The sequence below is a fragment of the Coturnix japonica genome, chromosome 1 (genome assembly GCF_001577835.2).
Source record: "Coturnix japonica isolate 7356 chromosome 1, Coturnix japonica 2.1, whole genome shotgun sequence".
Classification (NCBI taxonomy): domain Eukaryota; kingdom Metazoa; phylum Chordata; class Aves; order Galliformes; family Phasianidae; genus Coturnix; species Coturnix japonica.
In genome coordinates this window covers 44,720,428-44,738,730 of record NC_029516.1, presented here as the reverse complement: position 1 = coordinate 44,738,730, position 18,303 = coordinate 44,720,428, and the positions used below count along the sequence as shown (strand labels likewise).

Genomic DNA, 18,303 nt, shown 5'->3' with positions numbered 1-18,303 from the left:
TACACACATTTTTAACTGCCACACCAGTAACTGGAGACCTGAGATCATTCACAGGAAGGGAACACACAGAGGGCAATGCAGTCAGTTTCCCAGGTTAGTCCATTCCCCTTGCAAAGATGCAATTTTTACTGAAGATATAACCAGAGATACAGTTTAAGATCTACAAAATTTGCACCACCAAAAGCATGAAGATGGAAGTTATATCCATGAGAGTAAAACAATTAACAAACACTTAGACTAGCAAGTTGCATGGAACAGTGTGAACTTGGAACTATACGTGGATTTGATCTGAGTAAGCAGTTAGAAATTTCACTGAGTCATCATCTTTATCTTCTTGGAACGGAAGGCTTAATATGCAGTACAGAACACACATACACACAAAAATAAAGCAGTAACAGGACATATGAAATACCCTGAGACCATGTGAAAGACTAGTGCAAGAAAGCAGGAGACTATTAAATAGACAAGTAGAAAGCGAAGTGATTTAGTTATGGACTTGTCATTCATCTTAAAAGACCAGGACAATCATGCAAAGCAATCTGAAGAGTGGAGGCTGGATAAAAGCTTCAGAGAAGCCCGATGTTTTTCCACAGGCCCTCAGAACCAGCTTCATTAAGTGCAAGGAGATGAAAGGGAAAGAAAATAAATGATTATCCACAGTAGTTAATAGACAGAACAGGCATTTCCCCTTTGAGCTGACAGGGTGTGAATGGAATTGGTGAGGTTAGGCCCATATGGGATCAAAACAGAAGCATAGAGTAGTTGCCAAGTTTGGAGGAGAAAGTACACAGTTAAAGCTGAGACTATTATTATAAGAAGTAAAGAACAAGAAAAGGGAAACACTGAGAAGACTTGGCTGCAGAGCAGTAAAGGAAGCCCTAGAGAACAAACAGTAACAATTAAAGACAGTCCACAAGTGAGAAAACCATGAATTACAGCATGTAATTAGTATGACTGACATGATACATGGCACAAACCCATAAAAACAAGTTGACCAGAAAGGCACGATTTATTCAATATAGAGATGAACAGACTTTCATACAGCCAGCAGCAAACCAATGTCAGCAAGGTGGGGAAGTGCAGCTCATCAGTTAAGGCTTCAACAGCCTCCTCTAAGGACTATGAATTTAGTCTGACTTCCAAAGACCTTTCTGACATTCAGTTCTCCTTTAACCCTTGATGGAATTTCATTTCTCCCTGTCAAAATCTGATTTGCCCTCAGTCTACTGAACAAGGAATCAACTCAAAGCTGAGTTCTACAAACTAAAGCATAAGTAGTGCCTCTCATCCTCCAATGTAACCTCACTGCTGACTAGTGCTTTAACCCAATAAAAAACTTGAGTAAGATGTTACAGTATACTCACAACAGCAGTATTTCGCTTAATTCTGAAGTCCCTGCAGGACACCCAAAAGACATACAACCTCTTGCAATGTCTGAATCTCATGATGGAATCTTTTCAAGATTTTGCTTTTCATTAGCTGTTTCTGTGCATCAAATCAGAGATCTTATCTAATTCTATTACTGAAGGAAATTTGTTAAACTCCTTAACAATGCTCTGATGTTCCTTATACATTCAAAGACTGAGAATTAGAATCATTAGATATACAAACAGACAGGACTCCATTTATGCACTGGTTCCTGTGAACAGAGGTTTGTCTCACATTATGGAGAGATTCTGCAATGAAAGAATAAGACTGTTTTAAAAGTACATCAATACAGAAGTTATTTTCAACTACTCTGAGATAGTGTTATCTCAGACAAGGTTAAGAGTGAACAATCCACTGCTTTTGTAATCCAAGATTACATAGAAAACTACACAGAAAGCTTTGTAATGCTAAAGGATTCACTTCCACAATGTATAGGTAAGTTTTGTGGTACCTTTTATTTAAGTAGGCTGCTCTGGAAGTAATGCCTCCTATTTATTTCCATGGAAACAACAACACCATTTGATAAAATTCTTAACTACAAAACAGTATTTTTAACACAGGCACCACCATTAGCTATAAAGTTTCACCAGAGAAGAACAAAATCCTGCATACCTTGCTCACAAAAATATGCACAGCTGAGACATGGTTTGTCTTTCATGTTGCTGTCACCACTGCTGACATGTACCATCCATCACCTCACTGCATGCACTACCACTACTTGGTCTCCATAAATGTTCAGCAAGCATCAATGAATGTAAGTTTTTCACACAGGAATTCAATGACACACCTTTACTTCACCAGCACTTCCACACCAGACACCCTTTGTCCCTCTGCTACTATCTGTCACATGTCAACAAAATGTAGCAGAACACTAGCTAGAAGTACTACCAACACTCTCTTCTGATATCATGAACCAACATAACAAAAAACAGAAGGCATTACTTCCCAAAAAACAGAAGGCATTACTTCCAGAGCAGGATTTGCATTTCAGCTTAATTTATAAAGTTTATGATCACTCACTATTGTTATCTGTTCAACTCTATTCTTTCAGAGACTGTGCTCTGATCCACACCAAGTAATTACAGTAGTAAAATACTGAACTGTACTTTTAATGTAGTGCTTAATCCTTCCAGCTTTCATGTTGCAGAACAACACTACTGAAAAAGAGCTCAGGCTTTCCTTTCCATTCATTTAATGCGAACCACAGACTTGTCACTTACAACACTTCAGGCAAATGCTATTATCCAAGACCCCTGATTTTGGCTAGTTTAAAGCCCCTTTATATTGCAGTAATAATTATTCCTGAATATTTTTAGAAAACACTGAAATTCCTTGTACTGCCTAAGTATACTTTGCTACTCATGAAGTTTAGCTGACCCCAGGCTATCATCTGCTGCTCCAGTGGCTCTGATTACTTTGAAAAGTAACTTTGTACTTCCCCAAAAAAATAAAGATTGAGAGGGAAAAAGTAAAAAATAGTGCTGTTGTTACTATTAATATTATATTTCTTGCAACAGAAGACTTGACATACAGCAATTTAAACAAAGGCCAGATATACATCTGTTTGTGGTTTTTTTTTTTAAATACCTGAGAAGCTGCTTTAGCTTTCTGTTTCTGAACTGTCTCACTGAGGTCTTGAAGTAAATGAACAGCCTTAAAGTATCAAATCAGATGCAAGTCGGGACACAGGATTAAAAAAAGCTACTCATTTACTCCTTCCTAAAAAAAAAAATTATACTGTATTTTTCAGAAGAAGCATTTTAACAAACATCAGATTTGTTCTGCACATTCAACTTAATTCATTTAGCCATAATGAAAGCTGCACTGTAAGACTGCTGGGTACTGGCACTGGGCTTTTACAGCAACATTTTGGTATCAAGGAGGCTGCAGGGGTAGCCTCTGTAAGAGGCCTCACATTAGATAAGAGCCAGCTCCACCCAGCTCCTCAAGGGACCAGCTGCTGGCCTGAGCCACTGAACAACACTTGGTGGTGCCAGCAACAGGATACCTAAGAAAGGGTAGAAGTTGTGGTAGAAGTTGCTTTGGGGAAATAGCTGGAGAGAAGAGTGAAAAAAAAAAAGAGAGGAACAATCCCACAGACACCAACATCAGTGAAGAAGGGCAGGAGGTGCCCTGTGCAACCCATGGAAGAGCCCACTGTGCAGCAGTGGGTGATGCCTGAAGGAGGCGACAGTCCAAGGCAACCTCAGCAGAAGCAGCTCACGGGCTAGAGCTGCAGCCTGGAGCTGGAGAGGAGCCTGCAGGGGAGCTGTCACCCACAGGGATCCATGCTGGAGAAGTGCACTCTGAAGGCTGGGCCCTACGATGTCCTTGAAAAGTCCTTGAAAAGCTGCAGCTCACAGGAAGCCAACCCACACAAGATCAGTTTGGGAAGGATAACATCCCATGAGAAGATGCTCCTATATAGAACATAGGCAGAATGAGCATGAAGGAGTGGCAACAACAAAGCATTATTACGGACAATCTCCATTCCCCTGAGCCCCCAGGGACAGTGTGGGAGGTACAAGGTAGATCAAGGGAAAAGTGTTTCTAATTTGCTTTTAGTTCTTACTGTTCTAGACTGTTATTAATTGGCAACAAATCTCCATTTGTTATGTCTGCGACAACTGGGGACCAACCAATTTGTCCTCACCAAAACAGACAGGTTCTGCAGAGAAGGGAGAGTGAGAGCAGCTGTATAGTAGTTGGCTAACTGTGGTGTTAAACAAGTACAGTATATAGTTTAAACACAACTATTCCGCATGTGGAACAATATCTGCTTTATTTGATTGGTACTCCACTGTACTCCCTTATTTGTCTTGGAAGGAGGAGGGGCTCAAAAGCAAAGAAAAATTTAATTGAAGTTTGCCCCTGAATTCATTAGAATGCATATGACATGTCAGCTGCCAGCCGGCAGATCTACCCTGAAGACACCTGGGAAGCATGCGAGATATCTTTTATTAAAGGTGACACTGTGCACTGGTGCCCAACCACAGGGCAAAGTGACAGTGAACAAGGAAGACAGGCCAGGAATAAAAAATCTATGTCCAAAGAAACTGCTAGTAAGCAAGTAATTCAAAGATAAAAACAAAACTTTAAAACACCCTCATATATTTAGTGAGGATGAGGTTACAGAGGCTTACAAGGGCAGCTTTTTCCATATGAAAATGCAGCAATAATGTTAAGTTTATCTCTCAATTTAAAATGAAAGTATGCTTAATAACGTGTCCTAGGCAACATTTTTCCTGTACAAGCATCTATAGCATTAACAGGTTAATAGTTAAGGCCTAGAGCATCTTCAGGTGCTGACTATCGATCAACATCTGTTACACTTGGCATTTATGTTTTGTTTCAATTACTGTCAGTTGGGTTATGGAGCATCGCTGTTCCAAGACAATTTAAACTGCTTACACATTTCTAGGTATGCAGTTCTCCTATCTGCGTTCATCTGTCCAACTTTGGAAGAAGCTAAGTGGTCTTTGTTTTCAGACACACAGGTGTAAGTAAGAGGTAATACCATATTTGTTCACTAAACACCATCCCTTTCTTCAGATTCCCATTTTATACAGCATAGCAGAAAATTAGGAACACCTCGTGGAACCCCCATGCATATAAAGCTTACGCTGTCAGGAAGGCATGCAACTGACCAAATATTTCATCACAAAAACAAGGAGACCAGCCAAAACAGGCTCACATGCAAGTGCAAAAGGGAAAGCAAAAAACATACAGGAACACCATGCAATATATATAATGTAGCCTGGTAATTTACACTATAGCAATACTCATTTTAGACAGTGAAAAAGTGGGAAACAGGGGGAACAGCTTTCCTTGCAGGTTATAAATACCACATTACTACTGCAGAAGTCAACTGTTAAAGGATAGAAGCTGCTGCTACAGAGCAACTAGAAAAAACTGAAAGATTGCCTTAATGTAAATTTTATCTAGAATGAAAACTTAAGCATCCACTTACTACAGTCAAAACGGTCAACCTAGAAATACCCCCTGAAGCACAGATTTCCCACTTGTCTCAGTTGTATTATGAAGAGAAAGCTAATTCTTCAAAATGGTCTTTAGAAGCTAACAAAATTATCCAAGGAAGAGGACAGCAAGGGTGAAAATAACAAAAAATCCCTCTAAACAGCAGGTAAACTGGATACATCCAAAGCATACAGCAACCTGTTACTATGTTCTTATTCTGTAAGAGTAGATGAATCTGAAGGAAGATATGGTGTGAGAATTACTGCCACTTAGGGAAATATTTTGTTAAACCAAATGAGGTTTAACAAAAGCAAGTGCAGTCTTGCACCTGGGAAGAATAACAGCAAGTATCAGTGCAGGTTGGGACATAACCTGCTGGAGAGGAGCTCTGCAGAGGACCTGGGGGTCCCAGTGGATGACTGGTTGGCAATGAACCAGCAGTGTGCACTAGTGGCCAGGAGGTGATCTTCCCCCCTCTACTCTGCCCTGGTCAGGCCTCACCTGCAGTGCTGTTCTGGGCTCCCTGGTACAAGAAAGACGAGGATCTCCTGGAGAGAGTTCAGTGGAGGGCCACAAAGATAATTGCTGAGCAAACTGGGTCTGTTCAGCCTTGAGAAAAGATGACTCAGAGGTGATTCTATTAATGTTTATAAATATCTCAAGTGTGGAAATCAAAGAGACACGGCCAACCTCTTTTCAGTGGTCAGTGGGAACAGTACAAGGGGAAACAGTCATAAACTTGAGCATAAAAAGTTCTGCACCAATATGTGAAGGAACTTCACAATAAAATGATGTTGGAGCACTCAAACAGGCTGCCCGGGGGGTTGGGGATTCTTTGGAGATATTCAAGACCCACCTGGACACCTACATATGAAGCCTGCTGTAGGGGGCCTGCTTTGCAGAGGAGCTGGACTCAATGATCTCTGGAGGTCCTGTCTAGCCCCTACAATTCAGTGATACTCAGTAGACAAGTATGGATTCTTTCCAGATAGAACTACAAAAGTAGATTTATAAGAATAGTAAGAATCAAGCAATTTTCTTTTTGGCTGAAGATGGGGGCACTGGTGACCTAACCAAACAGCTCTGAGCCCAACCTACTCTATCAGGGCAAGTACCAGTGCCCTTTAAGGAGTGTGACTAGAAAATCCTTTTTGCTTAAAGGAAGTCCATTTTTTTTAATCAGTGCTTTCCAAGAATCTTCCTCTAGAAACACATGCCCTGTAGCTGTTTGTACTCCAGCCCTATTGAAGTCTGTTACTTGACAGTCATGTCATTATCAAAGTCCCTGAAACTGACCCTGTTTCCTCCCCTCTCAGGGAAGAAACTGATGAACAGTTTGATTCCTGGAGAAACCAAATACAGCTACACATGCTACTTGTTATATGTGCATCTTTGTTGCATGTACAAAACTGCTTAATTTGCAAACAGATCCAAAGGAAACAGAATTCATCAACTCAGACTGTCTGCTTAAAAAAAAAAACAACAACAAACAAATACGCTTAGTTTTACTGGTTTGATTTCTTCAATAGCATTTGATAGCATTATCTCAACACTTGTTTTTAAAAGGAAAACCTCTCTGAAGTACAGAATAAATATGCTTCATTGCCAAAGAGTTCGGTTTTTTTTCACTCCTGTGACAAGGACTAACATTCTAAGGAAGCTTATCCTGCCTGGGATACAGAAGGAGATAAAAGGACTCCAATCCTGAAACAATTCAAAAAGTACTCATACTCGTTTTCAAGCATCCGTTCCCTGGACATTATAGCTTTTTATGTTTAAGAGAGCATGTACTCCAAGAGGAAGTACCTGTAGGCTTAGTGTAGGCTCTGTCATTTCTCAGTGATTAAACAGCTGCCCACAGAAGATGAGCGAACACCACCTAGGTTTCCCTTCTAAACGATTTCCATTTGCATCTGACAGAAAATGAACAAGAGGTTCTGTTGAACAAAAATTCCACACTACATAGCCCTTCAGCTCAGCAACAGGAACTTAAGACTGCAGCTGGCATACAGAGATGGCATTACACTAGACTGCATTACAAATTCAGACAAGGCAAAATGATTTGTTCAGGAGAGCAGCCTTTAGAGAATACACTATTCTCCCCAGTAGCTTCCATACAGTACTACTCTTTGGTGCTTGGACAACTTTCTTTTCTATGTTCTTGTAAGAGATATCTGAAGCAAATGGCTCCACAAAGCTAGTGATGTGCTATTTGTAACAAGAACAGCACTTGAAGGAGGCACAGTGTGAGAAATAGTCAATGAGTGTACAAATCTCAAGAACTCACATTCAGCTTTGACAGGGATTTGCACTACAAGTACTTGATGCATAAATAAGATCTATGATAGAATGAAGTACATCTAGGAAAAAAAAAATCAGGATATAACTTGGGCATTATTATCAAAAGATTTCAGAAGTGAGGGCAATTGTCTTCAGCAACAGTGAGTATACAGGTAAGTCTACAGACTAAACAGCTTTCTCAGCAAGAATGAAACATCTGTTCTCTCTGAGCTGAAGATGAGGATTTGACCTTTGCGAAGGACACCATCTTAGGCCCCAGTGTGGTCCCAGCTGCACAATCAAAAGCCTTGACATTGTCAATATTAATCTAGGCCAAGAAAAAAGATGACAAATTAACAGAGGTTATGGTGAGTATCTACAGCAAACTTGCTTTTCACACAACTTGTTCTTGCACCTTCAGACTGCCTTCACCAAAACAATCCATGCAGAAGAGCTCAGCCTTCTACCTGCTGCAGTAAATGGCTGGACTTCTCTTGCTCAAGAACATACCAGTCCCTCAGCACACCTTCTGTGTACCCACACCGTTCTCAGTATTTAGAGCAACAACTGCCATGCTCATAGCTCAGTGTTCACAGAGTTCGCCAGAGGTTTTATAACTTCCAGGGCTCTTATCACATTAACTCAGCATTATAAATGCTCAACAATGCACTTCACTTCTGTGATTTTTTTTTTTTCTTTACAATTCTTTCTCTCACCTTTTTGACTCAAACTTTTAGCTCTCTCTTCTTTGCTGTGGCTGCTTTGCTCTGTGCCACTCACCAGAGGCGACTGAAGGCCAGCTAACGTGTAAGGTGGTGCTTTTTAGTGGTTTTGTAGTGTTTAGTCAAGTAAAAATGAAAAATGAACATCTACTCCTTTCTGGCATCTAATAAAGGAGAACTATAGGATGTTCCCAAAGCTTTTATCATCTACTCTTTCTTCTGAGCTCTTTCCTTCACCATTTCCTATATAACCTTTAAGACACCAAGTGCCTTCTTATAAGCCTCTGAATAGATACTGCCTGCATCCAACTAATGCATTTTTCTCTTACCTCATCTGGGATGATATCTGAAAAATACTCATAAAATAAGCTGTAAAACCTTGTTTTATTTCAAACCTATTTCATCTCAAAATTTTCAGATGTTCAGTGCCCCTATGAGATCTGGAGAAAAGATTAGTATTCTAAATTTATACAAGAAACCTATGACCAGTAATCAATTCATAATCCAGACAGCTAATACAAGAAACTAAACAGAGTCCAGAGTAATTTCAGACCGCTGTAAACAAAATCAATTTCTAGAACTGGAATGTGATACAGGAACCGAATATGTGATACAGTAACAGCTTTCTTAGCCCTTACAGTACAAAATGATTTCAGACTACAAACACGATCACTGATTGGATGCCCATTGCAACTCTTTGGATTCACACTAGTTAATACTGAGCACTAACTATCTGCCCCTACCCTTATTTTCTTTTTATGAAAAAGATAAAAAGACCACTTTATTTCTTGTTGCTGCTTTAATAAGGCTTACTTACTGCTTCAGAATTATCAATGAAAGGGTCTGTCTCATCATAGCCATAACCTATATCAATCAGATCCTGCAGGCGATCCTTCCGATGTTTGTGAGGCTTTCCACTCTAGAAAAAAAGAAAGTTATACCAGTTAGGAAGAAAATAAAGTACCAAAGTCTACAAAATACAGAACAGTCATTCAGGGAATCAGCAGAGTTTCCCTTCGCTTTGATGTGTCTTTGAAGACTGTCTAGGTAAATAAAAACTAGAATGCATAACTTTCATGTAGGAATGAGTTCCTGCAAACATGCTAAAATGCTACATAAGTACCTTATCAGAATCTTTTCTGAAAGTTATTTATTAGCCACCTAGTTTCTGGGTGACTGAAATATTCCTGGCATTTTCTGCTGAGACATGTTTCATTGCCCCATTTTTAAAACTTCTGCTGGTGACAGAACAACTGAGATGATTTAGGTAGTGTTAAGTCTTTCAGTACGCTACAGGGCCATTACAAAGGAGAACACAAATAGCCCTGCATTTGCTAACACTTTCTCCCAGACAAGATGGATTGCCTTTCTACATGAGAGCGAAGCCTAAGCCAAAAGAGAACAATATTGATCTGGTGCTTGCAGATATGGAGTGCATGAGTTTCCAAAAAGTTACAGCATTCATTTAACACAGCTGAAGAAAAACACAGTAAGATGAAATACCTTGAAATACAAGTGCTATCATCGCAATTGATAGGACCAAACATGAAATGGTTACTTGGGTTAACTTAAAGCCATTAACTATATTGTAGATTGTGTATTCACATACCTCCAGGAGAAAGTAAACTTCAGTTTAACCTGTAAGTACTCTTCTAATATTAAAGTGTTACTGTTAAGTAAAAAGTTGCATCAAACTCAAACAAACTGCAGCGGAACTGAATTTATGGCTATACGAACAACTGCTTTAGATGTGAGGCCTAGTTTTCTGACTCCCGCATTTAGTGGAAATTGTCAATATAAAATTATTAAAGCTAAGTGACTAAGGTACCACCTTTACTAAAACAGTCTCAGGCTCTTCCACGAATAAGCTAAGTTTATACTCTAGGCAAACAAACAGGTGAAACTAAACCAATAAACACAATCATACAAGAAAAAAACACACAAAAGTGAGTCCCATTTCTAATTCAGGAGTCCAATCTAATAGCATTCGTAATCTTTTCTATCAGCTCATCTGATGTTTTGGGAATATGTAGTCATGCAGACACGCAGTAGGTTTTTGTTTAAAAGAAATCTTAGATGAAAGAAAGCATTAGAAAAACAAAGGTAAAATTTAAGTATTCTTTTTTAAATTCCAGTGCATTTCATTCAAGAGTTTGTAATTATCATGATTCTGCAGCAACTTCGGGCTAATGAACACTATGGCATTTTACCTCTACAATCCCATTAGTAGAGTATAGTGCAATCCTGTGTATTATTTCTCTTAAGTCCAAGTAACTAAAAACACAGAAGAGTTCATCCTTGTTCAAGACTTCAAAGTCATTTTGCAGTAATGCCTATTTCAGTGCATACAAGCATTTAAAAGATTTCCCAATGCATTTTCACTGCATGTTATTCATAGAAGTACAGTGCAGATAGGGAACAAGCCTAGTAAATGAAAGTCTTGTAAGAGCAGAGCGAGTAGAGGTAGGGTTAAAACATCAAGTTGTCTTCAGAATAAAAAGATATGATAATATCTGAACCACTGTATATATGGTTAGAGAATTTCCTTCAGGCCTGACTCTACCAAGCTATGTTTAAGGAAGTGTTTTAAAAGTCTATAGGTTCATCTGTATAGATGTTCCACACAAAACTGATGAGATCTCCAGCATCAGTGTTTATTACTTAATTATAATTAAGGGAAGTTTTATGACTGGTACCTTTCACCTCTCTTCTCAAAGAGCTTCTCCACCCCTTCTGTTCCAAAGCATAAGCAGCCATGACACCAGCGCAAACTGAGACAGCTCCTGAAGCTGCAGATAGTACTCGTGTAATTGTTCAGGAGCTCAAAAATTAATTCAACAGTAGGACACACCCTAAAGTTTAAACAATCTTTGCACAACAGAAAGTGGCAAATACAATGCCTCTGGAAGACCTCAGAAACAAGTCAACTTCATCTCTGTATTGGGTACATTAATAAAAGTTAAAAAATAAAACAAAATGAGGAGATACAAGAATACACATTCCAGGGCAGTAAATAATTTTACTCAAAGGAAATGGTACTTCAAAACTTGAAAAAAGACCCCAAGATGTTTAAAGACAGAAAACTATTGCTGGATATGAGAGAAGGTCCACTCAAATTAATGACTGGTTTAAGGCCAGTTTCCAAAGGGTAGGAATGAATGGTTTACCAAGGAACACGTATTCATCTGTAGAAGCAACAAAGAAGGCTAACAGCTGGGGGGTGGGGAAGAAGAGATGGATGACAGAAATTACTCAGTGAGGTAAATACGAGAGGCAGCTGAATGAGCACTGAGACCACTCAGTTGCTTGGTACTTGAATAGTAAATTGAATTCTATGATAATAAAGGAAGGTAATCCACACAAAGGAAGTATAACCCGAACAACAAATACAGTGTGCTCCTAATTTGTTACGCTGCTCAGGAAGTGCTGGAGTCATTACATGGAGTTCTGTGACATACGACCGATAATCAGCACCGGTCAAAAAAGGAAAGAATTAGGACTTATGAAAAAAAGGGAAAGAACAAAACCAAAAGTCATGATTATATCACTGATAAATCAGGGCATCCTACTGCTAATGTTCTTCCATTTAAAAAAAGAAATTGGAACAAAAAAAGGGAGCAGAGCAAGCCAACAAAGATTTTAAAGGTAAAAAGCTGCTACTGTACAGAGTTCAGCTGGAGAATGAAATGACAAACTAGATGACAGCATCAGAATCTCACGCGCTGCATGGAGAAGAACAGGAAACCATTCACTATTTCTCACAGTATGTGAACTATGGAGCACCACATGAACTTATTAACCAATGATTTTAAACAGAACATGTTTTCATGTAACAATCATCACACCACTCAGTGCCATGGAATAAAACGTTAAACACCAGCAAGCTCAGAAGATGGCCTGGCAGATTTATGGCAGAAAACTAAATGAACAGTGGCTAAACGCGCAGCCCTTGGCTTGGGAAGAAATTAAGCCAAAACCCAATAGAAAGGCACACTCTGGTAGCATCAGCATACACTCAATCTATTACATTTTCAAATACGAGATTACTACAGTGTCAGAGAACTATGTTACTACCAGCAACTACTGATTTTATCTTCTGATTATTAACATATTATATTGACCTCAGGTAATATTATATGAAGTTCTCACAACATACAGCATATAATATTTAATTTTTCTAAAGAATAAGAAAACAGGACTGAAAATTGCAACTATTTGGAAGAGATTTTTATGCTGGCATTTTAAAAACTCACAGCAATTACAATAAAGTTCTAAATAATCAAGTAAACAAATAATATATTGACTTTGCACACCCAGACTTAGAAAAGTTTATTAAAAGAGTTTATGTTGGTATCAGCAAGATTTATCCAAACTGTATCAATTATGAGTACAGACATTTACATGAAAAAAACAGCAACAAAGGCCTTTAAAGAAGACTGTTTTTCACAAATCACTTTTTTTTTCCCCCACAACTACTACAGCATCAATGCTGTGTAAAGATCACCTGACTCAATTTAAAATGGATACAGGAAAGTAATACATTATCAGTTTAAGAAAGGAGTAGTTCTTTCTGCAAACATGAAAAACACTTCATTCTCATACAACCAGTGTTTACTTCTACTCTGAAGCAGTATCAGAGAGATAAAGAGAATCAGCATCTACGTCAAGGGATATCTATCCTAGTTTAAGCTAGGGAGTTATGTCTCACCTCAAGATGCAGAAGCTGGCTGGATATTGTCAGATCAGGAGCAATCACAATGGGTTAGCGTACAGACATGCAATTCCTCCTAACATGAAATGCAAGTAGAGACTGATGCCTCTTGTATTGGAAGAGAGAAAGGATAGCAACTATCTAACACAAGAGTTATCAATCTCTCAGTATCCTCTGTCCTTAGTCATCCTACTCTAATAAATTGTTCCTAGAAGACATTTGCCTTCTGAGAATTTTGTGGCAATGGGGAACCATAAGGTATGGCACGGAATAAAGAAATGCAGGACATTAGAAGCACAAATAGTCAAGATACAAGCATGCCTAAATTCATACCCTGGTAAAACAGTAGTTCGTTATTTACTGCTTTTCTAATGGTCACATATCCATTTGCCTCTTATTTTCGTAACTGAGCACTGGAACTAAGTCTTCATGTTTTTAATAATAACCTTTGTCCATAAATGTACATGTTTAGCTTTGATGCATGAATAAATGTATGTGCATGCATACTACACTGTGTACTAGATTGCTTCCACCACCCCCACCCCTCTTACATACACTGTTTTACTTGTTCTCCACTGACTTTCATTTCCTACAGTTAAGCTGCTTGTTTTAGAACATTATTAAAATCTTTAACTTGTTTTATGGAAATGAGTTTCTAGGAAGTACAATTGAAATATTTCTCTCTGAAGTTCAAAATATAATTTATCATTCAAATGAAAACCAAACAGTATTATGGAACTGCCTTCTCGGTACACTGCGTATATTGAGTTTCTGTCAATCCATTCAAGAGAAGAAAATGATTCTTTTCAGTTTAAGAATTTCTTTTGTGATGTATCACATCTAACATGCTCTGAAATACTAATTACTTCCACTGAATATTTAGACCAGATACTCCTAGAAGTCTGCCTTTGCCAGGAAAAAAAAAAGAAATCAAACAAGTAACATTTCATTATGCATATTAATAGCAAAAGATACAAAAGACTGTTCTTGATTCCCTTCTCTATTAGTAATTCAGAATATCAACATGTTGAAGCACGATGACTAGTTCTGATTGCCAGCTCAGAATTAATCACCCAACCCTACCCATACTTAAAGATTCGCTTGGGTGTGGTTTTAGACAACACTTTCTGATTTCTACCTTCATTTATTAGTGAAAGCCTCTTTATATTATCACCTAGAGTTGTTCAAATCATTCATGCTACATTTTCAGGAGCCAGCAGAGTATCTTTAGGCAGCTGGCAGCTACAAGATAATCTCATCAAGTGATGACTTATTAAATAGCTTCCTATGGAAGCATTCCAAACTAGTCAGAAATTCATCAAGATTCATCAGTACACAGCCTAAAGAGAAGAACTATTCAGTAGTGCACAACAGTATTTATCACTAACATCAACCTGCATTTATTACTCAGTTGCCCCTCTTCCAAAAATAGCTTCACAGGCAATAATATCACATGGAGAAATCTATTTAGCAGACTTGTCTAATCATCTTGTAACAGCTTCAAGCTACTTAGATGACATATAAGAGGGACGGCCAACTCTGACCTATACAGAAGTCATTTAACATATCAACAACTCTACTGAACACCAGAAGTCTGGTGTTAACCTCTGTGCTGCACTGTAAGTCACCACAACTAAACATCTGTATATTTTAACAGACACAGTAACTCACGTATTTTGCCTCAAACTTCTTGGCTAGTGCTTCCACTTCATGCCGCTCACGTTGCTCATCATTAAAGGGATCCTCTGAGTGAACAGATTTCTTCTGAAAAAGACAGAAGTATTCATTCAATTACAAGAGAAACATATGTCTAATAAAAATGTAAATAAACCACATTCTAATGACTAAGTAGTGAGAATCTACACTAAGAGGGTCCAAATGCTTATTTGATATTCAACCAATGAGATTAACCCATTCAATTCTCATCTACTTGTCTCCTCCTAGTGAAGAGACAAACACAAAGCTAAAGAACGATGCATTTAATTTTACCAGTATTCCAGTGAAACCTCAACCAAGAGCATAAGCAGAAGAGAATGCGAGCAGAACTAAAGACTCAAGGAGAAAGAACTCCAAATGTAACTTACACTGGTGCCTACCCTATCGGTGCCATGATACTCAGGTACCATACACACAGCACAAATACAATACTGCCACTACAGCTGCTAGAATGGTATGATTTAATATTCCAGCTGTATAAATAAGCAGGAAGCATATACTTTTGAGTTTCCACTGACAAGAAGTCAATGAATAGTAATGAAGAAACGTTTTTGGTTTTTTTTCTTCTTTTTTTCCAGAAAAAAACCCTATGACTGCATTTGTCACTTTTCTCTATAAAATACAATAAAAGGGAAGGGAGTGGCTACAGGGCTTTAAAACACGGTAGAACATACTTGGGCCTTTATGGATGCCTCTCCAACTTTACCTCACATGAACCACTCAATGAATAAGTCAAGTTTTACAACAGATAAAGATGGAAACAAAAGCAACACCCAAAGCTCTGAAAAGCAAGAGCCTCCCCCCACAGTAAGAAAAACAGTACTCACAAGCAAAAGAAGAGAGTTATGGCTAATCCTGGAACATCTACTAAGTTACATATGCATTTCCTGCATGCTACATATTAATATAAAGTACTGCTCAATTTATGCAACACTTTTTTTCCCCTACTTTTAGCAGGGAAAACCTACTCTACATAGATCACTCCAAAAGTAATGCTTCCTATTTATTCCCAGGAGAAATACAACAGATATAAAGAGCACACAAAGATGGACAGAGAAATTCCCAGCAACAAAACAGCACTTTTACCCATTAGTGATACATTTTTGTCAGCAGTGCCACCAAGAATGTGCCTTGTCTTCACCACAACTGAAACACACCTCCCACCACCTCACTGTGCTCAATGTTCAATACGTGTTCATGAATGTCAGCAGAGGCCATTTTTCCCACAAGGAAAAAATCAGTGACACATCTTTCCTTCATACACACTTCCATGTCAGATGCCATTTTGTCAGCCTGCCCCTCTGCTGCCATCTGTCACATGGCAACAACATGTAACAGAGCATTGGTGGGAAGGTTCAGCCTCTACTGCCATATCCAAACACAGGTCAAGGAAAATTCAGCACCAAGCATTAATTCTCATCTCTTCACCAAACCATCATGTAGCTGGACTACTTTGTTATATGCTATCAACTATCATTAGTAAATTTCAGTTATGACGGTATGTAAGGGCTCAGTCAAGTCTTTTGGACTCCACATTAACTTCTAGGCATTACTACTTCAGCACATTTACAGCTGGCCTGACACAAGCCAACTTGCACTTGCAGCTCACTCATTTCATGTTGTTCTACACAAAAATTTTATGTAAGTAATTCCTAAGAGAAGATGAACGGTACCAACAACCCATTCAAAGGATGCTTTCTTTACTGACATTAAAAAAAACACACACAAAAAAACCACCAAAGGAGAAGGGCACCACAAGTTTATCAGAAACATTTTCACATGCTTCTTATTCAGGCTGTAAATCCAGTTTTAGAATTGGACCAAAAAAGTTAGCATTCAACCCATCAAGTAAATGTTGGGATTATTAACGGATTAAGAGACCTATGAAATCAGTGCTTCCAGTTATTCCCATACTTTGATGGGATTTCTACACATCTCTCCCTGTTCAGAACAGTGAGCCTCTGGAGATCCATTCTCAACTTCTCCAGCCCCAAGCAACACTACAGGATGATTCAAATTATGTCACATTGAATGTTAATGGAAATAGCTTCAAGGAAACTGAGTAACTTATAAGGGATAAGTAGTAAACAATAGCCTTTAGAAAACCCAATCAATCTTCATCCTACAGAAACAGTTTGCATAACTAAGTTTGTATAAACTGTTCATTTTTAACAAAACGAAGTTCGGAAAGCTTAAACTCCATTTAAAACTGCAGCATTAACTGTTAACTACTTACCACTATTGCAGCAAATCTCAGAATCAGAAGAAAAATGACAGAGAGCAGAAGTTTCTTCCTCAAGTTCTGTTTTAACAAGACAGTTTTCTCTGCTGCCTTATCTAGTACACATCACTGTAGCTATTCTACTCCACAACCAGAATCAGTTTTCCTTTCAAAATTGCTTCTATTCTGAACAGGTTACAACATTTCTTGGTCTGAGAATGACCAGAGATTAGGTGAGAGACAGATTTGTGTAGATCAAGTTCTCCTCTTATACTCCCTATAACCATGAAGGAAGATGGGTACCTTACTTTTACTCCTGGATAAAACATGCTTCCCCTCTTTGTGTGCTGATTGAGGCAAGATTTTAAGTCCCCTCTGCTATACTAGAGAAGCCGTTATAACCAGCAAGAAGTTAAACTGACAGGACAACTATACAATACATTCTGAACAGTTCAGGATCACTCTTAAAGGATCACAATTTATGACACAGTTTTACATAATCAGTTGTTTGTTCCACATAGTCCAGAAAGAGGCAACATTACAATCCACTGATTTTCAATCTGTCCTGTCAGAGATTCTTTATGAAGCAATTCTATCACTATTTCTATCTATCTGATCCCAACTGTAGCAAAACTCCACTACATCAGTGTTATTTTCCTCCCTGCTTTCCCCCAGAAAATGTGGAATTTTGATTAGAAACATAAAAACACTTTTTTCCCCCCCATGAGATTAACACATTAACAACCCACAAAAAAACAAGCAGTTATTAAAGTGGGGATTGTCAGGGGACAAAGTCAGCCTCTATGCTTAGACCCTCCCTGAAACACCACCACAATTTGCACCCTCACAGAGGAGCTGCTCAGAAAGATGGCACTCCACAGAGCACCAGGCTGCTGCTACAATCTAGAGCAGTCACTGCTGGCACTGTTTGCCCACAACAGCTGTAGGACAGAACAGAAAGAGCATTTAACTTATAGCAGAAAGTCACAGAGGGATCATTAAAATCCCTGATTTTTCTGTCTTCAGTTTGAACACAACACAGTTCTATATCCCCTCCCATACAGTGCAAGAAGTAAACAGGTCACTAAGTATTGTTAGAAATACAAATAGAAGTATTTTGCTCCTTTAACTACTCTTGTGCTTTGAAAAGCCAATGACAGTATTAGTACCAGTGCTTGAAGTCTGCCTTTAGATTTCATTAAAGCTAACTGCGTCTGTAGCAGCTACCCCCTACCCTTACCAAAAAG

General features: G+C 38.6%; 1 protein-coding gene across 2 annotated transcripts in view; it reads right to left on the bottom strand.

Moving 5' to 3' along the window:
- Nucleotides 1–18,303, bottom strand: part of UBN2 (ubinuclein 2) — a 54,507-nt gene that overhangs the window by 35,104 nt on the left and 1,100 nt on the right. For both annotated transcript variants that reach the window (XM_032444407.1, XM_015861736.2), the window contains exons 2-3: nucleotides 14,791–14,883; nucleotides 9,226–9,327 (exon numbers count right to left, since the gene is read on the bottom strand). In XM_032444407.1, the coding sequence (XP_032300298.1) occupies nucleotides 9,226–9,327; nucleotides 14,791–14,883 (195 nt within the window). The remainder of the gene's footprint in view (nucleotides 1–9,225; nucleotides 9,328–14,790; nucleotides 14,884–18,303) is intronic.